Below are 27,247 nucleotides of genomic sequence, written 5' to 3' on the forward strand. Positions count from 1 at the left end.
ATTTCTACATTGTCTCGGGTCTGGGTGTTTGTGGTACCTTCGTTGTATCTGAATTCTATAACACAAGTGCTTTAGCAACTTACTTTGGGTTCAGAACAATGTATGTGATGTTGTCCGCATTTATTTATTATTTATCGAACCTCCAACCTCTTACATCCAAACCCTTACACAGAACCGCAAGGCCACCATAGAAAGGAATGCTGTCAATTAAATTTCGTTTAAAATTCACGCTCTGCTTTTCCGGTTTGAAAAGCGATAAAATTTACCGGATTTGGTAGTTCCTAATATGCGTAGAAATGTGTAAGATTACCTATTAAGGTTTTAAGTAAGGTGTAGCCAAGGTAAACCGTTCGAAATGTCTTGCTAAATCTCAGCTGGGGATATTGATCGACTCCAGAAAGTTCCATCGTACAGTTAGCAAGGGAAACGAGAAAATATAATTGATAAATTATCCTACTAATACCATAAACGCGAAAGTATGCCTGGATGGATGTTTGTTCCCTTTTCACTCAAAAACCACTGAACGGATTTAGACAAAACTTGGTGCACAGATAGTTTATAACTAGGATTAAAATATAGGATATTTTTTATCCCGAATTTATGTTTTCGTGGAATCATTTTGGCAGCTAGGATTTAAATGATAAAGTTAAAGCTGTCAGATCTAAAGATAATATGTCTTACTTGTGATTTAAAACCCTGTTGTTGAAGAAAGATGGAAGATTATTTCATGTAGTGGCGTCTCGCTTGCACAAAGACTTCATGTGTTTACTAGCTTTTGTCAGCGGCTTCGCCCGCAACGAATCAAAAAATATGTCACGGCAAAATTGGGAGTTAAAATATCGTTAACCCTATGCGCTAATCTGGGTTAAAAACTATCGGCTTTCCAAATTTGTCTAATTCGTTTTAGTGGTTTTTGCGTAAAAACGTAACAAACATTCATACACTTACAATAGGGATGATGACAATTTTTTTTACAGTGTCCGTCTTGTAGTTTTTTGTATAATAATGGATACGTATTTTTTAATTTGTCCCGCAAACATAAATTGACCAAATTACAGTGAATTAAACTTACGCGTGACGTTACGATTGAGTATAAATTTTACTCTATCGTTACGTCACAAGCCCAATCTATTAAACTTTAAAGCAGATAAACTTTGTCAATTCTAGAGTTTCTGAAAAAGGAAAAAATACGTGCCTCATACTTTTTAATTATCTAAACGAGGGACTAATGAGATTTTTTCTTCGATTGTCATCATCCCTATTGCTTCAAATTCCTAATCATTTATTTTAGACGTCAATAAAAATTTTATGTTACTAACTTTTGTTGCTGACTCTGCCTTCATATTTTCTCAAAGGTTACTTGGTCATTTGATACGTTATTACTAACTGATTCATGCTTATTTTCAATCAATCATTAGTGAATTATAAAGCTGTATCCATAATGACATACGATCATAGAAAGATACAGAATTAAGACCATACTTTGTAATGTCATAGTAGAGGAAATAATTTCAGTGCTCAGATTGGAAATCAGAAATCGAACATTCTATGGCGAGAAGAAATAGGTTATCATGCATAATTGTTATCAATGAATCCATGAATGCTTGTTCTAAGTCTGGGTGTCTTTGTGCATGTGACTTAATTTTTAAGTATCGGTCATCATTATAATATTTCAGTGTGCCCATCATTATCATTTGAGTCTCCACTTGTGTATATTTGCAGACATTGTCTTTCCCACTTTAACGACCAAACTTGTAATCGGCTAGATAGATTTTTATCAAATACCAGCTGGTTCCCTCGGTTTCATCCGCGTTGTACCCGATCTCGTGGTTATTTTACAGTTCTTCCATATTTTCTCACCGTTTGAACCTTCTCTGGATTACTACAAATATTTCAACACTTAAATTACCCAAATCGGTTCAGCCGTTCTCGAGTTTTAGCGAGACTAACGAACAGCAATTTTTATATATGGATATCTAAAAACGCTCGCACATAAATCCTCTTTAATACAAAACGAATCAAATTAAAATCGCTCTATCCGTTCAGGAACTACAACGCCACAGACAGACAAACGTCAAAATTTCAACACACCTCTTTTTGCGTAGGGGTTTAAGAACATATAACTACGGGATCCATGTATAAACCGGCAGTAAATTCTACTTCCTATGATAAGACACTTGTATTTAACATATGTATTTAGGAAACATGCATCCTAGAGTCGTTGCTCAACGTAGGATAGGCATTTCAACACTCAAGGACTTGCGAATGCGCAACCGTGGCTCGAGATGCAAGCGACGCAAGTAGCATTCATTAAAACATTCTGGAAATAAGGCTTGCTTAAGTTTTTTGAATAGATTTTTGTCAGGAACTATTTTTTGGATAATTTTCTAGTAGGTGAGGTATTTGGAGCTTTCGAGCTAAAAATATAATAATACAAATCAGGAGGTAATTAAATGCAGTAATACTTATCGAGTTCGTAAAATGCTTTGGCTGTTAAAGATGTATTGGTTTGCTTATAGTATATTTTCTGTAAAAATGTCGTATAGATCACCATGTCAAACCCAGAAAAAAAAAACAGACTCAGGACAAGCATTCGTGAATCTCGATCGTGATTCGTCAATCCTCCGTTCCCCGTTTCCGTCCCATTTCCCGTTTCCCGCGTTTCCTACGCGCGGATCGAACCTACGACATTGTGGCGTACAGAAACTTTGTCATGGTGATCTGTACCACTGGATAGCCGAGTGGTACAGGTCACCATGACAAAGTTTACAGATCCATAGATAAATTTCTTAAATAGTTTTTGCGCGGAAGAGGAACAAACATCCATACATATAAACTTTCGCGTTTATAATATTAGTGTGATTTAAACAATAAATACATTTGCAATACAACCACTAATTTGTGTCACACGTTCTGTACCTTTTGGTGCCAAGTTGCATACTATATTTGAACAGCAATGCATGTTTGTATATTATGCATTTAAATAAACACGTTTTCGTTGCAATAGTTCGTTTTGTGGTTAATATGCGAAGGGCTTCTTTTGTTATTATAGGCTGCGATATACAGACAAGCTATGTTAGGGCGCTCTTATTGTGTTTTCTTCAATAGAAACGATTCTATAAAAACTATACTATTTTTATCTCCTTTCAATCACGGGATAACTTCATGGGAAGAGCCCCGGTCCATTTTAAAGGCTTGCACGGGGACACAGGTCTTTGAGGTCGTTGGTTGAGGTTTCCACGTCGAATCCAATGAGCATGAAGTGTCGCGGGTTCGATCCCCGCTTAGGGTAAGACATTTTTGTGATCCACGAATGCTTGTCCTGAGTCTGAGTGTCTTAGTGCATGTGACTTGAATGTTTGTGAAACTCTCGACACAAGGATTAAACTCCTTGACACGGGAGTCTTTTTTTTTAAGTAAGAATGTGTGTTATTAATAAATACTTTTCTTTTCATTCCAGAGTATTGCCCACCTGGTCTCCCAGAAAGATATGTTCACTCGTTTCGGTCTCAACAACCTAATCACCCTGACTGACAGCCAGCCGATTGCCAAGATGACAGCTAAGGAGTTCATGATGGGGTACGAGTCCAAGCTCATGACCCTGGGGAACACCTTCCTGCCAGGATGGATATATTTCGATAAACTTGGGCTTATTGATCGGGTAAGTGATTTTTTAATGGGAATATTGTAGATATAGGTCAAAATTTTAGGAAACTTTAAAGGTTACTTCAAAATTGTTTGAATAATCCGAAATAATCTGAAAATATACACATTCTTTAAGTCGTTTAAGTGAATTTCAACAACGGTTGTTTAGCATCTTTTCCGTTTTTTTTTTTCTATATCTTTATACATTTAAAAACAAATCAACTTTTAACCTTATTTGTAACTTATGCTTGAGTGGACATCAAATGTAATCACAACCTACTGAAATATCAAAAATAAAGATCACTAGCTGCTGCCCGCGACTTCGCCCCGGTGGGTAGAAGATATAAGTTATGATTTATACCTGCCCTGTTTCTTTCACATTTTCCATTGTATCTTCGCTCCTATTAGTCGCAGCGTGATGGTTTATAATCTAAAGCCTTCCTCGATGAATGGTCTATTCAACACAAACAGAATTTTTCAATTTGGACCAGTAGTTCCTGAGATAAGCGCGTTCAAACAAACAAACAAGCTTTCAGCTTTATATATTAATATAGATGACGAAAAATAGATATTATAGCGACGGAATTAAATGATGATTTGTCAGATACCTAAATGTCAAATGTGCAAAATAGCAATTATTATTTTATTAACAACTTGATACTTTATTAATAAACCGAGTTTAAAACTGTTTTCAAATAGTTGGAGAGCTAAATAACCAAATAACGCGAAAAGGATGTAAACAGGACAATTTAATTTCGTTCAAATAAACAAACAAATAAACTCTTCAGCTTTATATATTAGTATAGAAGTATAGATTAAAGTTTACAGAACTGATAAGGAGTCCATTAAAAAAAGACTGCAATTTTACCCTTCTAGCCTCTGACGCAAGTTCGATCCCCACGTAGGACAAGTATTTGTGATCCACGAGTGATTGTCCTGAGTTGTGAATGCATGTTTGCGAAATTTGAGTGACACAAGGATCAAAATTCCTAACTGCGAAAGTCGTAAAAAACTTTATATTTTTAACAACACAAATATTAACCAAAAATCCATTTTTCGTCTACAGATGTACGACTTCCAAGGAGACTACGAAACTGTTTTCACTGGAACTGACAACGTTCAGGTATCTGGTCTCATAGACACCTACAGAGGATCCACAGACCTGCCTCAATGGCACGGGAAGCATTGCTCCAACGTGCAGTACGCTTCAGATGGCACCAAGTTCAGGGGTGGAGTGGTGAAGAATGAAAGTATCCTGTTTTATAGGAAAAGTTTGTGCAGAGCTGCGCCCTTGGTAAGTTTAATGTATTATTTAACTGTTGTTGTTCTATTTTCATGTGTTAATTTACCGACAAACAGATTTCTAAAAAAAACTGGGAGTTTTTTTTAATAAATTAGAAGATAGTAGTACATAGAGAATATTTCTTTCTTTTAATCTTGTAATCAAAACGTTTAAAGGATACAGTGATTTAAAGTCTCATGTGACGTCACTTGCCAGTACGCTTTTTGCTAGCAAGTGAGGTTACAACCCCATACTACCATACATATCATCGTCTTCGGTGCATTTGATCTTGCTAACTTTGCTAACCCCACTGCCATACATCTGATACTAAAAAAAATATTTGCGCAGCATATGGTGTATTTCAGACAGATTATATTTTTTCCACATTTTTATCTTTTTTCATAAGAAAAATCAATTTTTGATATAAAAGTCAAATTTTATTAAAAATCATATTCTTTGTCAACAGATTCCTGTGGATGAAGGAGTAAAGAGTGGTCTCAAGGGCTACAAATATACCTTCCCTGAAAATATGATGGATAACGGGAAATACATCGAAGAAAACAAATGCTTTTGTAGAAATGGTATGCATGCTTAATTTTATATGTATTCAGGTACAAATCAAAATCCATTTATTCAAAATAGGCTACAAAGTAGCACTAAATGCACGTCAAAGTCACACAGACAGCTCCCCGTATCGCCCACCCTTCACCGCTTCCTAAGTGCTCTAGCTGTGAAGAAGAAACGGCGCAACAAACTCCACAACATAGCACGCTTCAGTCGCTTTTTTACAAAACATATATTCATAAATTAATTATTAAGGAAACGCTGCCAAATAAGAAAGCATTTACAGTAAACGTGTATAACACTGAACATCTCCTAAACGGCTGCACCGATTTTATCTACGTTTGGGAGATACCCTGAAAGGTTTACATTACTTTACATAAACGTCATTACGAAGATCGCCAGATCACCTAGTCAAACTATTTAATTAGAATTCTATATAATATTAGCATATTATTCTTATCACCCACTATAAACTAATTTGAAGTCAATGGGTCAAACGGATGAAGCTAAAATTCCTTTACCCAACGGCTTCTGAAGGAGGGTAATGTTTTTCGACATATGTGTATATGTATGGTCTTCTGCTAACCGATCATGCGGGACCTACCAATCAAAACGCAGGAGGGTTTTTAAAATATGTGGTATCTCAAAAAATAAGGGTATTCATATGTTTTTTTTCTTGTCATTGCAATACGGGATGTTCAATAAAACCAATTGAAAATACCGCTTCAAAAAGATTAATTTTTTTAAGAAATTAACCAATAATGCATGTTTCTTTCCAGGCAACTGTCTCCCGGACGGTTTGATTGATGTAACGGACTGCTACTACGGCTTTCCTATTGCACTCTCCTATCCTCACTTCTGGAAAGGCAACAAGGTTCTGTCCAGCAAAGTCGAGGGTTTGACTCCCGATCCAGAAAAGCACGAGACTGCGTAAGTGTATTTAGATAAAGTTAAAGCTTACTTTGAATGCCTTGACATTCGCATATGAATTGCTAAAGAATCCGTTGACGAAACTGAATAAATACATCTTGAGGAAACTTGGATTCCAAAGAGTGGAATCTGAAATAGGCAACCCGCAGTGAGCTAGCGTGATGATCAACGCTCAATCCTTCCAATAGTCGATACTTTATTGCTTCAATAATAGAGTGAAGGTGGTAATTTTAGGTACAATGAACAATTATGGACCCTGTAGGGCACAATATAATGGTAGGAGAGAGGAAGAGCTCTGTTTTACACTTTATTGATTAATTATTTCGCTTTTGTATACGATAGTTTGTATTGTTTAATTTCAAATTTAGTTTTCTTGACATTGAATAGAGAATTCCCCCTATGGGAAGAGGTTTGTCTGACTAAAATATTCGGTATCCGGGTTTCCTCGAGATGTTTTGGTTTTCATTCTCAGTTTAGTTTTTGGCTTATAATAATTAGTAAAGAAGGTTTCTTTAATAATGGCATTTTTAAATCGTAGAATGTTTATTTTTCAAGCTTGTTGACTGGAAGCAAAAAGTTTGTTTTGCAAGACTCATCATCAGTGGTCGAGTAGCGTACGCACCGGTTTCAAGGTGTCGCTAGCTCTGAGGTCCCGGGTTCGATCCCCGGTCGGGTCAATGTAAAAATTCACATTTCTACATTTTCTCGGGTCTGGGTGTTTGTGGTACCTTCGTTGTATCTGAATTCCATAAGACAAGTGCTTCAGCAACATACTTTGGGGTCAGAACAATGTATGTGATGTTGCCCGCAATTATTATTTATTTATTCTTTTCCAATTAAAAATATTCAATAATTAATAACGATTCTTTTTTTTCAGTTTCTGGATTGAACCTGAATCTGGTCTTCCTCTGGACGTCAGCACCAAATTCCAAATCAACATGGCTTTAGGAGATATATCTGCGATCAAACACGCTGAACGCTTCGCTAATATGCACTTGCCTCTACTTTGGTTTGATATTGTAAGTATTTCCATTTTTCTATCATACAAATTGGCAGTCAAAGAAAAGTGTTCTAAAGGATAAAAAAAAAACAGCTGGGCGAAGCTATCTGGACAGAGAAAATTTACTTAATAATGTTGGTTTTCTATTTTTGATCATGTTATGGATGCATTCTGAAGTATAATCTAGTGTCAATATAATTTTAAGTGAACCACAAAATTTTTAGAGTGCACTTCACAATTCAGAATAACATAAAAATATAATATGACGTTTTTTTTCACAGAGAATGCACGCGCTCCCACCATCCCTAAAACAACGCTTCAACCTGTACCTCAACATCCTACCCATCGTAGAACAAGGAGCCATGTATCTCCTCTTCATCACGGGCGCCATTTTCATTCTCTCCACAGTCTACATCCTAACCTTCAAAGTCATGTTCAGAAAACCGCAAGACTTCAACTCCTGGAGAGAAAAGGACCAAATATACGCTCCCTGTGAGATCCCTCTAAGCGATACAGACACAGAATCAGACAACAAACATTCAGTACTAAAAATACATAGTGAAAAACTCAAAGATTTAAGTTCTAAACTCAGTGAAAAAGTTTACGATACCGTTGGAAGTGTAAAAGATAAGGTAGTTGAAGAATTGAACCATGTAAAGCATGTTTTCGAAAGGCGAGAATCTAAACTAACTGATCTGGGTCACGATGGATTCAAAAGCGATTCAGACAATGGGTATTCGGCCATCAAACAAAGCGACAGTGAAGATGATTGCAAGTATTTGGAGATCTTAGATGATGGATCAGACTTAGTAGCAACGAATTTTGATACAGTCAGGTCAGAGAAGTTAAAAGATTTAGATACCAATCAACGGTAATTGAGGAAACTGGTGCTGTTGCAGCATCCGGGTGATAAGATGGATCTTGGGATCCAAGGTTAACGAGAAATCTTGCCATGATGCCGACTGATAATTTAGCTGTGAATCAAAGAGATTTTCAAAATTCCTCTTCTTTAGATTTTAAAGTTTCTATTTAAAAATCTTTCCTGTTATATAAGTGGGTAGGGGTCGTCATAATCTCATTTATCCCATTCAATCTAGATTTTAAAATGGGACTGGATTTGAAAACTCTTGTTACTTAGGTTCAAATTTGTTAGTCTTAGCTTACAGGTTACTTTTGTAAATATTTCTAGTTATAAGGCAGTTGCCATGGCAACGCAAGTTTCCATTACAATCTGCGTGTAGAAACTGCATTCTAAGGGTACTGGAAACTTCCAACGCGAAGGAACGGTGTAAATTTCAATAATAACATTTAAGAGAATATGACCGAATTAATTTGTAATAATTTTCATATGTAATAGTAAAGTTGGTTTTAATTCCAATACATTATTTGTAGGTATCAAATTGTTAATTATGAATGAAAAACCCTTTTACTCCTATTTTTCATTGTTTTTGAAGATTCTTGGCGATACAATTTTAGACTAGATAATACTAGCTTACTCCGCGGAATTACCCGCGGTAAACAAGGAGCATATGTGATTTGTCCTTCTGTAATAATAGTTATGTAAAGACAGATTTAGAACGCATTGAATCACACCATCTTTATTTAAATAGCAATAATGATCTACTTAAAATTATCTAAAAACGAAAATTTCCACTTAAAAATCACTTCCAAGTCTTTTTACCATTATACTGTAGTCAATTCGACTCATCTTTGCGCGAGTTTCCATGTGTGGGTAACCCTTGTAAATACACATTGACATCGTGTACTAATACAGCTTTCATTTGTGTGTGACACTCACACAAATAAAGGCTTCAATATTACACAATTGCTGTCAACCGCACCCACACATAGCGCCGCGAGCACAGATGATTTGAAACATCTATATTATTGGCCGATACCCCTTCCAGTCACCAACCAAACAGTATTCTATTTCAATCGTTCTATCTCTTTCTATCAGTCAAGTATTACCGTTTGCAATAACCATACTGACTGTCAGTATTCATTGAGTAACCGATATGATATTTCTATAAGTGTTAAATAATATAATAATAATAATATATCCTGGGACAGCTCACACACGGTTATCTGATCCCAAGCTAAGCAGAGCTTGTGTTATGGTAACCAGACAACTGATAAACTTACTTATATATTTCTAAATACATACATATTATAGATAAATTACACCCAGACACCAGAACAAATGATCATGCTCATCACACAACATTTGTCCTGGGCGGGAATCGAACCCACGACCTCCGGTATAACAATCAGGGTCACTAACCACTAGACCAACAGGCCCGTCATATAGAAATAACTCATTGTATGGAAATTATATGCTTTCAATAAGTCACGTGACTTGAGCTTGTCACTTCCATACATTCGAGAAAGATTTAATGTCTGTAGAAATATCATGTCTATAGCCACATCTGTAACCAAATTTACAAAGTCAAAATTGGGTTAAAGACAGTTTACATTCAAAGTAATGTAAAGTAACTCAAACTGCCTTAAAGTGTAATCTTATAATAATGTGATAGGCCTTTTAAAATTACGTATTATCCGATGTTTACATCCTGAAGTTATCGCTAAAATGTAGTGCTATCTGTTTACAAGTTTAGGCCCAATAAGTCCTACTCAATATAAATCTTAGTAGACTCTGTTTACTTAAAAAAGGCCCAAAAGTTTACATTCCAAGTTTCTGCCTCGAAATGTAAACAAAAGCAATTTACAGAAAGAGAAATAATTTCCTAACTTTATTACTCAAAGCAATCCTATATTCACGTAAAACCATATCTACCTGTTAATTCTATAAATGGCTAATTAAATAGATTTAAGTTAAAAATAAAATGTACCTGTTACATTATTTACTTTTATTTTTAAACTGAAAACTTAGTACAATTATTTATTTAACAATTTTTTTGTCGTATTAATCTTGATTGCCTGACTAGTTTCGTTAAACTGATCGACTGGCGATCCCGGCCTTGCGACAAATCATGATTAAGGACTCCGGTTGGGTCCGAAACTAGTCAGGCGATCCTGATTAATACGCGTGAGTGTTGTTAAATAAATAAGTAAATAATTAGTGCAATACTTGTTAAGTTGTAAGTTCATGAAATATTGGCCGCCATTTTGAGACATAGTCTGAATTTTGAAATAATTATTTAAATTAAAGTTTTCGGTGTAAAGACAAAATTATGTATGTATGTATTATTATTTACAAAAAAAAATGTTTTTGATAAAATCAAAATAGTAGTTTATTTTTAAGTATAGACGGAGGCATGAATTACCAACTGTTGTTGTGATAATATTAATAATAAAGTAATAATTGTATTTATAATAAAATTTATTGCTCATTGTGTTAACAAAAGTTAAACATTTTATTTTATTTGTAAATAAAAAATTAGGTTCTTGCCTTTTATTGCTCATTAAATATCACGAAAATAAACTTTTTATTTTATTGTTAAGTGATAGTTATTAGGCATAAAATACTGATCAATTGAATAATAATAAATTAGTTAATTCTTTTATTAGGCAACGTATTTTCTATAAGATTGGTACTTGTTCTATTGTATTGTAAATAAATGATTGAGTTACATAATTATTTAAAATAAAAAATGGAAGTTTATTTTTTTGTTTTCTTTCCTAATTCAGTTTATCAGAGGAATAATATTAATTGCTATGTTAAATAAAACAAAAGTGTTAAAAAAATACATTTATTATTATGAAGTCAATATTAAAAAAAAACGCACAATTTAATTATTTATTCTTTAAAAATAACGTATAATAAACAATTTTTTTACATTATTGAATGCAAAATTTTATTTTTGAACAGATTTAAAGAAGGGAAGATTCTCAAATCGTCCGTTTTCTTTTGTGTTTTGTATGTTTGTTTCATCTCATTAAGTCTGGTTCAGTAGTTTTAATGTATATTTTCTTCTTAAAATAATATTATTCAAAATATCATAAACTTAAAACTAGGTTACTAGGTTACGTAAAGCCTAAAAAAACAAATGTAATTGAATGACATTCCTCTTCGACAAGTGACGTGACTTTGACTTGTCAGTTCAATACATTCGAGTGATTCGTCAGCGTTAGCGAGGGGACATGTAACTTGTGAGGCACTAATTAAAATACATTATTTCTACATCAATTTATAGATGATTTTCAAAAGAAATAATTATTGATGTATGGCATTAGTTTTGTGCAGACGTACCACGTGATATAACCGTAGAAAGCGAACTGTAACGTTTTGTCCAAGATCTGCATTCTGAAACCAGAAAAAGAAACATGTAAATTATAGCTAAAAGTCTTCCTATCTAATTTATGACCGTAATACACGTTGCTAAAACTCTATCTCTACCTTCAACCCACTTAAAAAAAGGAGCAAGTTCTTAATTCGTCTGTATTTTTTTACGTTTGTTATATCAGAACTTCGGACTGGATGAACTTCAGCGATATTGTTAAATTAATTTATTTTCATTTAACGAAAAATATCTGTCATTTGATTACAAAAAAAAACATCAAATTTGGCTTAGTAGTTTTTATTTGAAGTCGGTTACGTACATTGAAATGAAACTACTTTTACGGATTTTATCGCGGTTTAATTTTTGATTTTAGATTAGATTAGAATATTCTTTATTGTACACCATGGAATTACAGCAGTGATTCTTAATACATACAATCTAGTTTAGATTTTAGTTTCCGAGGTTTCGACACTTTTGCACGGACTCAAAAATTAAACCGCGATGAAATCCGAAAAAGTAGTTTCATTTCAATGTCTAACACTGGCGTAAACCTAAGAAACCACTATGTAACTCGGTTAAGTACGTTTTTATTCTTAAAAAAACTTAAGTAGTATTTGTAGTTATACCGGTAGTAACATACTTCATTTGTGAAAGTTTCATTTCTCTAGCTTCATAAACTGACAGATGGATGGACAGATAGATCTACAGGATTCCCTTATCAGCCTTTGGATAACTTTGAAACCCAAAAAATGTAGTCAAAAAACGACTAAAATTACCTTCTACAATGCACTCTTGCTTGCGGCAAATCCTCGTCCTTTTCCTTCAACAGAAACTTTCTCCCGCCAAAACAGCATTTTACAAAGTACCCCCTAATATCAACACCCTCTATGTCATAAAAAAATTGACTTTTATCATCATCCTTTAGCACAGATCGGAGTTTCGTGAAGTTCGTGTTGTCAAACGTCCATTGCTGGGTTGTATAATAGCTGAGAGCTAGGTTTGCTATGTAGATGCGTCGTTGGACTTTGATTAACCTGGGAAGAAAAATTAGAGATTAAAATGAAAGTTTAGATGAAATATTTTAGCTTCACAGATGAAGCTTGTGGCTAAGCTATAACCGCATAAGTGAATCGATCACAGGTTAAGCTATGCTTGACGCGGTTGGTCCGTAGATGGGTGACCATCTTTGTCATTACGAGTTCCTCCGTGTTTCGGAAGGCACGTTAAATTGTGGGTCCCGGCTGTTATTCCTACATCTTTAACAGGCGTTATAAGGTAGTCAGAAGCTTGAAAAGTCTGAGAACCAGTCTACCCAAGGGGTATCGTGTTGCCCAGGTAACTGGGTTGAGGAGGTCAGATAGGCAGTCGTCCTTGTAAAACACTGGTACTTAGCTGAAACCGGTTGGACTGGTAGCCGACCCCAACATAGTTGGGAAAAGGCTAGGCGAATGATGATTTTAGCTTCACAGATAGCTTAGTGGTAAAGGTCACCTTATTGAAAACAATATGTATGAGGTTTTGCGAGTTTGACCCTTGCCTAGGACAAGCATTTTTGTGGACCACGAATGCTTTTCTGAAAATGGTTATCTTTTTGCATGTGACTTGATTTTTTCCGAGCCACAAGGATTATATAAGTGCGGGAGTATTATTACGATGAAGTGATGATATGCCCAATATAGCTGGCAGGAGCTCCTTGCGAGCAGCCGAAGATCCCGACGGCGTGCAATTGGAGAGGCCTATGTCAGCGGACGAATAAGGGCTGATGAGATTCAAGTTCTCATCCATCAATCATGTTCAAAAATGTTTTTTTAGAGAGCAGCCACAAATCCAGTTTAGACTAAGTCTGATTTCGAAAACTATGTAAAAAAAACTAACATAACTGTCATCTCTATTAGAAAAAAGAGTATATTATTTAATTGTACTCACATAGGTTTCTGTCCAAACAACCAGAGTAAAGTATCTACTAGAAGTGCAGGTAGCAAATGTTGGAACAGGACCTGAAATTAAATTAAAAAACATGTTTTAAATGTTATCATGAATTATCTAGTCTATCTCTAAGATATTATTAATGTATATTGCTAATGTTCTAATGTTTGTTTTTCCTTTATAGATAAATGAGTAAATCTTCTTCTTCTTACTACATAAAAATAAGTCGGGTTTTCCTTCCTGACGCTATAACTCCAGAACGCACGAACCGATTTCCACGGTTTTGCATTCGTTGGACAGGTTCCGAGCTCCGTGAGGTTTATAGCAAAGAAAATTTAGGAAAAAAATTAACAGAAATTGGGAAAAAGTTAACAAAATTAGAAGATGGATGCGTCGTCCTGTGCATCCGTACTTATGAGGGAGTTAGGGATGTGCATTCACACCCATCCCTCGAGAAGAAGTCCATAGGACTAGAGCCAGCCAGAGTCGTGCAGAGAACACCCGATAATCTTCTTTTCTGTTCTAGAAGAATAGGCGAAAGGGATTAGAAACCTTCCTCTTAACATACCTTAATATAATGCCAATGTTTGTTCTTCGTGATGGTGCCTCCTGTGTTCCACAGCATGTTGTTAAGTGGTATCTCTTTGCCAATGTGTTTCGACATCTCCACGAGATCGTTCATTAAAATATTATTCAGTTTTCCGGAACAACAGTTGTATATTTCTACATCATCTGTCGGTTCCAATCTGTGAAGAGAAAATTAAGACTTGATTAAGGAACGGTAAAATATTTCTCCGCCGATAACTCAAATGAATTGACAGATTTTTATCAAACATATACAAAACGATCGAAATTGAAATCGCTTGATAAGTTCGGAAGCTATGATACCACGGACAGAAAGACACAAAGACACAAACAGACAGGCACGTCAAAGTATTAACACGCCTCTTTTTGCTTTGGGTCCTGAAAAGCAAGGGAGTTTATGTTATAGAAGTCACATAGAAAATGCACTCTTTTATGTAGCCGTAATAGGGCTGATCAGAACTTAAAATACTTCATCGATGGTCGAGTGGTAAAGGTAACCACGCCAAACAAACTGAGCGACGTCCATTCGTCCTGTGTCTGGGTGTCTTAGTGCATGTGACTTGAATTATTGTGATACACAAGGACTAAATACATCAACGCGGGCTTATTTTAAAATAATACTTACTTCTTGGTACCCCTAATCCACGCACAGGATATGATGTTCTTGGCGCAGACATCGACGGGAATGAAATCACACACGATATCTGGTTTTGTATGGATAGTACGCATAATACCTGTAAATAAACATTATGTTTGAATGCTATAGGTCATTGAAGGATGGGTGACCATCTATGTCAGAACGACTTCCTCCGTGTTTCGTGCAGGCACGGTAAATTGTCTGAAAACCAGTCGTACTCAGGGGTATTGTGTAGCCCGGGTAACATCCTTACGTAGAAACTTTTGCGTTTATAATATTATATTAGTATAGTCATCATCCTAGCCTTTTCCCAACTATGTAGGGGTCGACTTCCAGTCTAACCGCTAAGTACCAGTGTTTACAAGGAGCAACTGCCTATCTGACCTCCCCACCCAGTTACCTGGGCAACATGATACCCCTTATTTAGACTGGTTGTCAGACTTTCTAGCTTCGAACCAGTAACGACTGTCGAAGATGTGTGAATAACAGCCGGGACCCACAATTGAACGTGCCTTTCGAAACACGGAGGCACTCGTTAGCTATAACTGCATAAGATCCACTTACGCAGTTATATCTTAGCATCGAGTTCCTCGTAATATTATGGCAGTATAGTATTCAATGTAAACTTATACAAGTTATAAAGTTTGAAAATATAATCGAAAGTTTTTAATGTTGAAATAACGATATACCAATCTTAACGCACTATTACTATTGACTGGCCTGTTGGTCTAGTGGTTAGTGACCCTGACTGCTATACCGGAGGACGTGGGTTCGATTCCCACCCAGGACAAATGTTTGTGTGATGAGCAGAATCATTTGTTCTGTGTCTGGGTGTAATTTATCTATATTATGTATGTATTTAGAAATATATAAGTATGTTTATCAGTCGCCTAGTACTCATAATACAAGCTCTGATTAGTTTGAGACTAGATGGCGTTGTGTGAAAGTTGTGGAATATTTATTAATTTTGCAGGTATTATCTAAATTCGTGTTTCAGAAACCGCGGGAAAAATAGTTCTTGTCACATAATAACTTTTGATAATTTAAATTACCTACTTTATTATCTTAATTAGCAACTTATCTTTAATGTTTGTTGTAATTTCATGCTTGAATCACAAGTCTTCGGTAGTATAGTGGTGAGTATCCAGGCCTGTCACGCGGGAGACCGGGGTTCGATTCCCCGCCGGAGAGAATCTTTTTGTGCTATTTAATTTGCAAACTATTGCTCTTTGCTGTCTTGTTTTTATAGTCAATGTAGGAACAAATTACCATTACTTAACTTGCTGAACTCTTATTAAGGTCCCGTACCCAAGAGGTCAAAACAGAACCCTATTATCGAAGATCCGCTGTCTTTCCGTGCATTAATCTGTCAGCATTCAGTATCTCATTAACCATGCTAACTAAATAGTTAAAATTTTCGCAGATTAATAAGCTAAAGCTTTAACAAAAAAAGGTCAAATTTAAGTAACCGACCAAAAATGAGGTATTATATTTTGCATGAAAGGCTGATGTACTGTAAAAAGATTCTCTCCGGCGGGGAATCGAACCCCGGTCTCCCGCGTGACAGGCGGGGATACTTACCACTATACTACCGAAGATGATGATCTGTTTTCGAAATTTTGGAATTGTATCGTAATGAATTAATCATAATTAACATACATCTTGCTCCTTCAGAAACCAGTCCATCCAAAGGTTGTCTGTAAAATATTATCTTTTTCCATATTTATCTTTATATTATTGCAACAATCCACTTATAAATAGAAATGGCATATTTTTTTAGATTAATAATTGATTACCGGACAATTACCATTCACTTAAAATGTTTGTTTTACACTTTAAATTGTTAATCTAATAAATAATTTTACAGTTATAATTAATGATATTCATTTCAATGTTACCTTCCTAGGTGGGGTCTCGAAATAAATTATGTTAGTTTAAATTATTTTGTATACTACAGCGCCATCTATACTTTTAATAGCAAACTAAGATAATCATGTACCTAATTCTCACAAATCGACACATCTACTACTTCATAATATTACAATCGCAACCTTATTGAATTGTATATCGTATATTTTTTAAGAGACAGTTATTAAAAGTATTAATCATTAATTAATTTTAAATCAAATATATTATTATCCGTGAATATTTTATAGATTACATTGCTATCAGCGCCATCTATCGGTGAACACTTTAAGTCACTTGTAAAATAAGTCATAAAATAATATTAGTGTTAATTCATCAAGATATATTGAACAACTATACGAATACTATTTTTCAAGCTTATAGCCACTAAGGCTACCTAGGTTTGTGCCTGTGAGAGTATTTTCTACTAGTAATTAATCTCTGAATCATAAATTCACAACCTTCACCATTATACTTTTTGCTCATAAAATACTTCTTTACAGTCACTATCGTTGAAGGTTTAATCATGCGTCAGCTCATTATTAAGGACTCCGGTTGTGTCCGAAACTAGTCGGGTGATCCCTATAAATACGCGTGAGTAAACCGTTACATCATTAGTCATAACATACTTGTTACGAGATAGTATCATTCATCATCGGGCTAGCCTTTTCCCAACTATGTTGGGGTCGGCCACCAATCCATTTCAGCTAAGTACCAGTGTTTTACAAGTAGCGACTGCCTATCTGACCTTCTCAACCCAGCTACCTGGGCAACACGGTACCCCTTGGTTAATCTGGTTGTCAGACTTTTCAAGCGTCTGACTACCCGTAACGACTGTCAAAGATGTAGGAATAACAGCCGGGACCCACAATTTAACGTGCCTTCCGAAACACGGAATATAATGGCTGTATTATCTTACCTTTGCCGCATGCAACGAAAATACCAACTGGTCCGTTGAAGTTTTCTATCCATCCTGGTATTGGTTCTTCTGCGCTTGATATTACTGCAAAAAAAACGTTTATTTTTTAGGTTGGTATGAAAATCCCTCAACAAAATCGGTAGAGCTCCGCGACTTTAAAAGAGACTGTGACCCCTGAGTTTGTTTCGACATTTCTTCTCGGGTAGTTAGATAGGAAATGTCGACTCCAGCGTTCTCAAAGAAGACATGTAAAGTGATGATATATCCTACTTGCAGAATAAATGACTTCATTTCATTTCATTTCCGCGCCGGCAGAAGTGAAAATATGAAGTGATATCATTGTGGATTTTTTATATTTTGGAATGGTTAATGAATAATTTTGCACAAATTGCTTTAATTATCATTTTTGTGGTAAGTATTTAATAAATTTATTTATTCCTCTATCACAAACATGACTTTTTTATTACATTAAATTGTTTACATCTCTTGTTTTCGCAAGAAATTTTCGATCATTATCGAAATGTAGATATATATACTTACAATTTTTTGGAAGAGCGGGGTCTCCTAACACAAGTATATGCTTACTTGAAATGAGGTCTGAGGTTGCCTGAAGAAGTTTGACTGTTAAAGAATAAATAATTTTAATAAGTGTTTCTACTCACCAATGGAAGGTCTGACGATGACAATGGGAAGTTGTCCTTTGTGCTCACAGACCACATGTTCAGCTAACTGCTTCGAGAATGTATAGGTGTTGGGCAGCTCCCCAAGGTACCTGATGATGAACAGGCTTTACAATAGGGTAATTAACAAAAAAATAACTGTTTAGTGAGTTTAAGTCCGTCAGACAGATTTCCAAAATTTAAGAATACGAATTTCTTTTTATGTCTCGGTACTAAAAAAATGAAGGGGATACCGTGATTTGAAAACTCGTGTGACGTCACTTACCAGTTCCCTATTTACTAGCAAGTGATGTCACTAGCCAGCACTGCTTTTAATATTCCTAACTTTTTAATGATGTGATTTATGATATTATGAAAAATACGTGTATACTGTGTTTCGTAAACCTGTGGCATTATAGCTTCCGAAGGGAAAGAGCGGTCTTTACAATACCGCCAAAGATGATTGAATCATTTGGGTTATTTCGGGTTTTTTTTTTAAATTTTATCTTGTACACGCGTCTTGTGTCCTTGTGCAGTGATTTAATTCGATGTCGTTTGAAAAAGTTATTATGGGTCTCCCAAATATTCATAGACAGAGCAAAGTGGAAAGAGTTACAGGGGATATTTCAGTATTTGACCGGCCTCTTTTTCTAGTGGTTAGAGGCCCTGACTGCTATACTGGAGATCGTGAGTTCGTTTCCCACGCAGGACAATTCTTTGTGTGATGACCTTCATTTTTTCTATATCTGGGTGTAATGTATCTATCTTATGTATGTAATTATAAGTATAGAAGCATGTTTATCAGTTACCTATAACTTATAATACAAGCTTTGCTTAGTTTGAGACTAGATGGCGTTGTGTAAAAGTTGTGAAATATTATTATTATATTGGAACTTACTTGGGAGTCAGAACCCTTAATGAATGCTCATCAGCAGTCTCGCATACTTCCAGGGTCTCTCTCCAGTCGGCCAGTGGGGGGTACAGCACCTCTTCAATGGGGTCCCTGTTCGTGTTGGCGTACGATGTTGAAACGTGGACTAGAGACTGGAATAGAGAAAGGTAGAGATGATGATGACAGGAAAGAAATTTAACGGAACACTTAAATTTCTTTCAATTTAATGATGAATTGAACTTTATTTATCTTGAAACAATTTGAGGAGAACTGAATTTGACAACACCAGTTTTCGTCTGCCTTTGATTGTCGCTTTCTCAAAATGTGGAATAATTAAGAAAGTTCATATTTCTTTGAAAAGTCCTTCAGTCGAGACCACAAATTGACAAACGAAGTGGAACGCCCACCAGCCTAATAGATGAATTACCTAACAAAGGCAGCTAGGTTGATCTGGAGGCCTATGTCCACCAGAGGACCTATGGAGCTGAATTAAATTTATTTATTACAAGGGTACATGTTAAAAACATTCAATGACGTACAATGTAAAACAAAAATATTTACATGGTTTGTCTGATGCATTATATTATTGATTGGTATAACTTTAATGCGTTACCTATGTTTAAACAAATAAATTGATTCTATTCTTAAAAAAGTCATATTATTATGTATGCTGGATTGGATCCTGCGCCGCGTGTATCCAAGACCCTGCATACAACCGCAATGCTACCATAACCACTTTGAATCATTCCTCATGAATATACTCACAGAAAGCTCCCTGACATCTTTAGCCAGTTCAATTATCTCCATGGTCCCTCGTAGGTTCATTTGAGCAGCAAACTTCAGGGTGTCATCGAATCTGTAGGTAAACAATGGTTATTACATAATTATCTGCTTTGTTTTAACCTAGATCTGCATGATTTCAATTCCCGTGTGACTTGAATGTTTGTGGAAGCCCGTGATACAAGCATGAAATACTTGAAAGGAGCGGGAATCGCTTAAAAATTATAATATTAGTAAGTTACATTTGCCCCGGCGCTAAAAAGTAAAATAATATCTGCAAAAATGTTGATAAAATCTAAATCAATTTGTTTTTTCAAATAAACTAATAGATTTTTTTAAGCATTGGATTTTCCGAACGTTCTGCTTCAGAAGCTAGGAATTCTTATAAAAACTATTACTATTTCTTTTCATACTAAAGTAGTGTTCATTATAATAAAAATAGGATCTACATACATATGTACACTTAAAATAAGTACTAAAAAACGAAAACAATAATTAAAACTATTTGATCTTACCTAACGCTGGCTGCTACGTGGAAGATGATGTTCACTCTGTTCACCAGAAGAGCGCGGTCTTCTTGAGATAAACCTGAAAAATAAAAGAAACACAAATAAATATGGAACTAACCCTCTTGTCACGCGGTATGTAAGATATGAGGGTTTCGTACAAGTTGGCTAAAAGTTATTTAATTCGTAAAATATCCCACGATACTTAACTATCTGTATACATATCTATTTTCTATAGGTATATATCATGGGATATTTGTCTAATTAAATGACTTTATTTTATTATTAAATTACTACGAACAATTTTTTCAATGTTGCTACTGTTACCTAACTTAAATCTTTAATTTTGCCAATGAAAACACATATTTTATGAAAATTTCAACCTCACCTGTGAAAATTAAAAAAAAATATGATAATAATGTTCTGACTGATAATTGTGCACAATGGCTGCGCGGCCAGCCAGCTGAGCAGGAGACATTATAGTGACATATTGTGTGCTCCCAACATGTTGCTCTCGGGTGAATATCGAACTTAAAACTTCAACTTAAGCTGTCAGACTCGCAAATCACTGCACTAACATTCCTTCCACCATCATCATCATCATCTCAGCCTATAGCTGTCCACTGCTGGACATAGGCCTCTCCAACGCGACCGGTTCATTGCCACCTGCATCCAACGAGACCCAGCAGTTTTCACCTTCCATACTCTCTCTTAATTTTATACAGCACTAGGTTTTCGCCCGCGTCGAGGTCGGTTATATCGCGTTTCCAAGAGAACTCTTCAAAAGTCCGGGATAAAAACTATCCTATGTTCTTTCTCAAGGTCAACTCTATCTCTGTACCAAATTTCATTAAAATCGGTTCAGTGGTTTAGACGTGAAAGCGTAACAGACAGACAGACAGACAGACGAGAGTTACTTTCGCATTTATAATATTAGTAAGGAAGTAAGGATAATCTTATTACCTACAGAATCGATTCTAGAAGTAGATTATACGAACCACCAGGCAAGAGTTAACTAGTACCATATGAACCAACGGTGTATCGGCTTTTAACCTTTGCTTTAGTTTTCAATAAATCCAATTGTCTTGAATGGGAATTTAATTTATACACTGACCTCAATTTTATTTGCGTTTTAATTATTTTACGGAATTAATTAGAGTATTCACTACTTGTTTTATCATTATGAAAACAATCAGGCTATTTAAAGTTCAGTGACTTGAAATTATGAGGAAGAGGGTTGCTATACATTTTATTTTGGGATGCAAGTGCAAAATAATAAATGCGGACAACATCACATACATTGTGCTGAACCTAAAGTAAGTTGATAAAGCACTTGTGTTATGGAATTCAGATACAACGAAGGTACCACATACACCCAGACCCGAGACAATGTAGAAATGCGAATTTTTACATTGACCCGACCGGGAATCGAACCCGGGACCTCAGAGCTAGCGACACCTTGAAACCGGTGCGTACGCCACTCGACCACGGAGGTCGTTGAATAGACAAAAGTAGGTGGATTTCCAGTTTATCCAAGAGTTTTGCTTGTACCCTTGCTCTCTCTTCATGTTCAAACGCGAGCGCCATTTTCCCCACGTTTTTATACACTCACTTTCTTGTTTGTTTGTTGTTCAGGTTGGATTTTTGTAACTCAATTTTGAGGCACTTCTTGATAAGCTAGCAGGCTGAATCAGGGTAGCTTTAAACCGGATGATAATGCAATTTACAACTATAAAAACGGTTGCGCCGCTTTTGAATAGAGTGACATTTAAAAACTTGTAATTCAGAATTTCGGATAGTCGAGTGGTTAAGGCTAACAAACTATACGCACTGCATGCGACATGTCACAGGTTCGATCCTCGCATAAGACAAATGTCTGTGTGATCCACGAATGATTGCCCTGAGTCTGGGTGTCTTTATGCATGTGACTTGAATGGATGAAACCGCTCGCGACACTAGGATTGATTCTTAAGTGTGAGAGTAGCTTATAAAAAAGAACTTACCTAAACCGGGAGTCAGCACATCTCCAGACACTATAAAAACCTTGGATTCAAACACTCCTGGTCTCTCCTTTTGAAGTCTTTCGAAGCACTGAAAGAAAAATATAACTTTGTTACTCCAAACATTGTTATACCACCATATACTAAAAGTAGGGTTGGTAACAGAGGTGTCACAAAGGCGAACAATAGGGTATTATCTTTATAGTAACTACAGCCCTACTGGTCTCGGATCCAACCGGAGTCTTTCATTATGAGGGAGGCGGGATCGTGAGATTAGGGAAAACTAATCAGTCAATACATTGCATTATTTAATAATGTATCATTCTCACGATAGTTACTGTAACAAAATCCAAAGATGATTTGATGATGATGACGGTCTGACAGCCAGTCTAACCAAGGGGTATCGTGTTGCTCAGGTAACTGGGTTGAGGAGGTCTGATAGGCAGTCGCTCCTTGTGAAACACTGGGACTTAGCTGAATCCAGTTAGACTGGAAGCAGACACCACCATAGTTGCTAAAACGCTAGGCCGATGAGTTTAAGAAATACTTACAGGAGTCGCATACAGCTGAGCGAGCCTGTCTTCCGCCTTCACTCCCTTCTTGTTCCTCATGAGGAGGTAGATCCTGTCCAGCTCCGAGCAGGAGTAGAGGAGCTTCTCAATCAGGACCTTCCCGATGAACCCTGGATTTTGGAAGAAGAGTACTTATTGACCACATGTACGTATAGATGAGTGGTATAAACAAGTCTAGATGCTTGCTTTCGATGCCGAGATTGTCCGAAAAGGTTTCTCGAAAGTCAAAGAAAGAAATGGATGAATTTCAGTTAAAAGTTTGAAACTCGATTCTGCTCATACCAAAGTATAATTTTACTGTTTGCATCCAGAAATGAAACAAATTAATAGGGATGCCACTTAAAGAATGATATTAAAGTTGTGGACAGCCTCAGCATGACAAAAATACAGAACGAAAAAAGAAAGAGAAAAATGTGGCACCTTTTCAACATTCATTTTTTACTTAGCAATAAGTGTGCCGTGTAAGAAAAATTTTGACATAGACATATGTATACATATATCTATTTTTAAGAAAGAGGGCTGTTATTAGTTTGACGTATCTGTGTGTGGCATCATAGTTCCCGAACGGATTGAGCGATTTCAATTTAGTTTTTTTCGTATTAAAAATCGGTGTTTTTAACGGTTTAATTTTATTTTTACTCACCAGATCCTCCCGTGATGAAAATAGTTTTCCCCTTGTAAAAGTCAGGGATAGTTGGCACGTCGGACAAATCTCGTTCCTCAAGGAAACCCATGATTCTTATCAATCAATTACAAACCTGAAAAATAAAACAATAATAATCATAACCACTGTTTTTCTTTCTCCAGAACGACACTCAATAAAAATACTATATTGCAACTGTAAGTCAGTAAAATTTATTTGTTTAAATATTGTGTAAATTATACATCATGCATGATATGCGGATAGCCGAGTGGTTGAGGTCACCACGCCAAATTCTCTGTGCGCGACGTGACGCGGGTTCTATCCCCACGTAGGACAAGTATTTGTGTGATCCACGAATGCTTGTCCTGAGTCTGAGTGTCTTTGTGCATGTGACTTGAACGTTTGTGAAACCCCCCGCGACATAAGAATTAAATTCTTTACAAAATACAAGTTCTGACTTGTTCATACAAATTTTTAGAAAGAGATAGTGCATAAACTCATCAAAGTGTAGATAAGGAGACATTTTTCAAAAAAATATACCTTCTATTCATTGTACACTCTGAAATCGTATATCGTGTAAGCGGGATAGCACGCTGCACTGTTTCGTACTTCTCGCTCTTTCAATGATGACAATCCTTTTTTCAGAGATCATAGCAACCTCTCAAATTAAAAAACCGTAAACTGACAAGTTTCAAAAACCTCAAGTCACAAGAAAAAAAATGGACATACTGGGAGTCTATATTTTAGTAAGTATGCCTGCATGACAGATCAGTATAGTCAACATTGTTTATAGATTCTTTATAAACTCAAAATTGCATTTGTAAGAAGGCCGAAATCAAAATAATATAAAAAATAAAACCCTGCTTTTACGCCACACCATCATCATAATCTTATCGTTTTCCCAACCATGTTGGGGTCGGCTTCCAGTCTAACCGGATTCAGCTAAGTACCAGTGTTTTACAAGGAGCGACTGCCTATCTGACCTCCTCAACCCAGATACCTGGGCAACACGATACCTCCAAGTTAGACTGATTGTCAGACTTTCTTTCATGCCACAATCTGGTAAAAAATACTCACTTAAAAACTCCTTCTTCCGGCCAAAAAAAAAATCAAATATCAATTTGAGAAAACTAATTGTCACTTCAACGTAATCTAATCTTAAAATTCGGTTTTAAAATTAAACACAACGCACAAGAATCACTTCTAAATTAAAAAATACTTTCGGAAATGATTTTTAATTTAGTTTTGAGTTTGATAGAGAAATGCACACAAGTGTAGTTTGGAATCGAATGACATTATTGCATTATTCTCTAAAGTATATAAATAAATAGAATTTGTTAAGGCGAAGTCTTATTTACTTTTATAAACTTTTACAAATATTTTAAGTATGGCTTCCAGTGTGTTAATACAATTCCAATCAAAGAAATATGCTAACGTACTCGCTATATTATTATTTTTTGCAACTATTTGATAATTAATCATAGTCTAATGCTGTCTAATGTTGGTGCAAAAGTTTTCATCAACACGAATTTATCGAAATCGCCCGACTAGTTTCAGACCCAACCGGAGTCCTTAATCATTTGCAAATATGGCAATATCGTTTTGTCGTCTTCCAAATATTCATTTTTATTGCTGCATATAAAAGTATAAAACTGTGTAGCCTAGTAATACGCCCACAGGACTGGTAATTCTCGAGTTCAATCCCACTTTTTTAATGTTACGTGAGTTTTTGAAATAAATATCACAGCTTCCATGTTTTGGAAGGCATGTAAAATATATGTACTACGCCTGATCTCTCTCCCCGTCGTGTCAGATCACCGTCTCCTCACGCTATGAGAGTGTCCCTGTGTTGTCACACGCGCGTGCACTATAATATTATGTCCTGTAGCTGGCTGGTGTCTTGTGACATTGGCCGCCATGGACGAAATCGGTCAGGATACAATAAATCCTACTAATATTATGTGATAATTTGTATGTATGAATGTATGGATGTTTGTTCATCTTTCAAACAAAAGCCACTTAACAGAATCTTGGTACACGGATAGTTTAAAACCAGGATTAACACATAGGATAGATTTTTATCCCGATTCTATGTTTCCGTTTGATCACTTTCGATTTATAGCGAGCGAGGCCGCTAGCAACAGCTAGTTTAATTTTATTGACAAGTAAATACTTCTCCTTAATCATTAATCAGCGCGTTTCACTGTCCAGGCATCGAAACAGCACAAGCATTGTATATTCATGACTTAGTTTACCGGATCAACAGTTAGGGTCAATCCGACGCTTATAAATGCACTTCTTTTTAACAGTTTATTTTTTAAGGTTGATAATACGGCTAAACGGAATGGGTAATGAGGGTGACGGGTTTTAAACATAAAGCCCTTTGTTTTAAAGGTACTGTTGGTCTAGTGGTTAGTGGTACTGACTGCTATACCGAAAGTTCCGGGTTCGATTAATAGGAAAAATGTGTTTGTGATGAGTGAGATGTTGTGTCTGTAATATATACATTTATTGTGTTTTTAGAAGTGTATTTATCAGTTGTCTAGTGCCGTCGAGAATTTTAATCTGAAATGGGATGAGGTATCTCTAAGGGCCTGCCACCATTGCTCTGTAAAGGAACAGACATGGACGGCTCAAGGTAGATACAAAACTATTTGTTTTGTGTATTATTATAGATAATAAAGGACTATTGGTATAATATGGAATCGTTTCCTCCACAAGCTATGGAAAACTATAGCACCTGATTTTAATCACACACAAAAATGGAATTATATCAGTACCTCAGAGGCATACAACATTATGTGAAATTAAAGGTATGACTATCCTATACCCGTTACAAGTGTTTGGATTTAATGTCGTATACAACTGAATATTTCTTTTTCTAGATGTCATGGGACTTGATGTCGTATACCAGTGTATAGAACTGCTTCTTGCGAGTGTAATTTGCAAAAAACATACATTTTATAAAAAATGGAGTTACTATTGTTTACCTCTGAGGTACACATATTGGGAGGTGTAGACTCGTATGCTCAAAAATGATCCCCTCAATAAACCACCATTATTATTATAGATATGTAGAAAAACGTCACTTCCAGAAGGAAAATATCGTGAGGAAACCTGAATACCAAAAGATGGAATCTGAAATCGGCCAGCATGGTGATCAATACTCAAATCTTCCCATATGGGAAGAGGGTTGTGCCCAGCAGTGAGACACATAATATATGATTATAGTTCACTACAAATTGGCGTCCTACAAGTTGGAGTTAGGATGGTCTGTTTTCACTGGCCTATGTAGGATGCCTAAGTTGGATTCTACCTAGGATGTAGGACGGTCGGGACCCGTCAATCTCCAATATGTAGTGTCCTACATGCCTAACTATGATTACACTTGTCCTTACGTAGGAAACTACATGAGGTAGTGCTACATGTAGTCTAGTCTAATCGCCGCTTATATTGCTACGGACAGATGCTTTAAAGTATGACGACCTCCGTGGTCGAGTGGCGTACGCACCGGTTTCAAGGTGTCGCTAGCTCTGAAGTCCCGGGTTCGATCCCCGGGCG

General features: G+C 36.0%; 2 protein-coding genes and 2 non-coding genes across 8 annotated transcripts in view; 2 read left to right on the forward strand and 2 right to left on the reverse strand.

Annotated features, from left to right (window-relative positions):
• The window catches only part of LOC113498545 (scavenger receptor class B member 1-like), an 89,415-nt gene extending 79,910 nt beyond the window's left edge, over positions 1 to 9,505 (forward strand). For all 5 annotated transcript variants that reach the window (XM_026878581.1, XM_026878582.1, XM_026878583.1 and 2 more), the window contains 6 exons: positions 3,461 to 3,661; positions 4,712 to 4,939; positions 5,394 to 5,508; positions 6,271 to 6,421; positions 7,299 to 7,440; positions 7,703 to 9,505. In XM_026878581.1, the coding sequence (XP_026734382.1) occupies positions 3,461 to 3,661; positions 4,712 to 4,939; positions 5,394 to 5,508; positions 6,271 to 6,421; positions 7,299 to 7,440; positions 7,703 to 8,296 (1,431 nt within the window). In that variant the 3' untranslated portion in view covers positions 8,297 to 9,505. The remainder of the gene's footprint in view (positions 1 to 3,460; positions 3,662 to 4,711; positions 4,940 to 5,393; positions 5,509 to 6,270; positions 6,422 to 7,298; positions 7,441 to 7,702) is intronic.
• Positions 9,506 to 11,453: 1,948 nt separating this feature from the next.
• On the reverse strand, positions 11,454 to 25,307 carry LOC113498548 (putative fatty acyl-CoA reductase CG5065). Its single transcript, XM_026878585.1, has 14 exons — positions 24,764 to 25,307; positions 23,687 to 23,801; positions 23,023 to 23,153; positions 22,475 to 22,562; positions 20,481 to 20,553; positions 19,951 to 20,041; positions 19,192 to 19,337; positions 18,297 to 18,406; positions 17,635 to 17,718; positions 14,799 to 14,907; positions 14,157 to 14,334; positions 13,589 to 13,659; positions 12,439 to 12,696; positions 11,454 to 11,685 (listed from the first exon to the last, which is right to left on the reverse strand). The coding sequence occupies exons 2-14, from the start codon at positions 23,775 to 23,777 to the stop codon at positions 11,583 to 11,585; spliced, it is 1,533 nt and encodes a 510-aa protein (XP_026734386.1). The 5' UTR covers positions 23,778 to 23,801; positions 24,764 to 25,307; the 3' UTR covers positions 11,454 to 11,582.
• On the forward strand, positions 15,930 to 16,001 carry Trnad-guc. Its single transcript has one exon. It is a non-coding gene; the product is annotated as a tRNA-Asp (tRNA).
• Positions 16,337 to 16,408, reverse strand: Trnad-guc. Its single transcript has one exon. It is a non-coding gene; the product is annotated as a tRNA-Asp (tRNA).
• Positions 25,308 to 27,247: the final 1,940 nt, after the last annotated feature.

This window comes from Trichoplusia ni, chromosome 11 (assembly GCF_003590095.1).
Source record: "Trichoplusia ni isolate ovarian cell line Hi5 chromosome 11, tn1, whole genome shotgun sequence".
Taxonomy (NCBI): domain Eukaryota; kingdom Metazoa; phylum Arthropoda; class Insecta; order Lepidoptera; family Noctuidae; genus Trichoplusia; species Trichoplusia ni.

Coding starts and splice junctions, on each gene's coding strand:
- LOC113498548 (XM_026878585.1), bottom strand. CDS start 23,777: ATGGGTTTCCTTGAGGAACGAGATTTGTCCGACGTGCCAACTATCCCT. Junction 22,563..23,022: donor CTCAGCTGTATGCGACTCCT/GTAAGTATTTCT, acceptor TTTTTCTTTCAG/TGCTTCGAAAGACTTCAAAA. Junction 20,042..20,480: donor CACGTAGCAGCCAGCGTTAG/GTAAGATCAAAT, acceptor GTTTACCTACAG/ATTCGATGACACCCTGAAGT.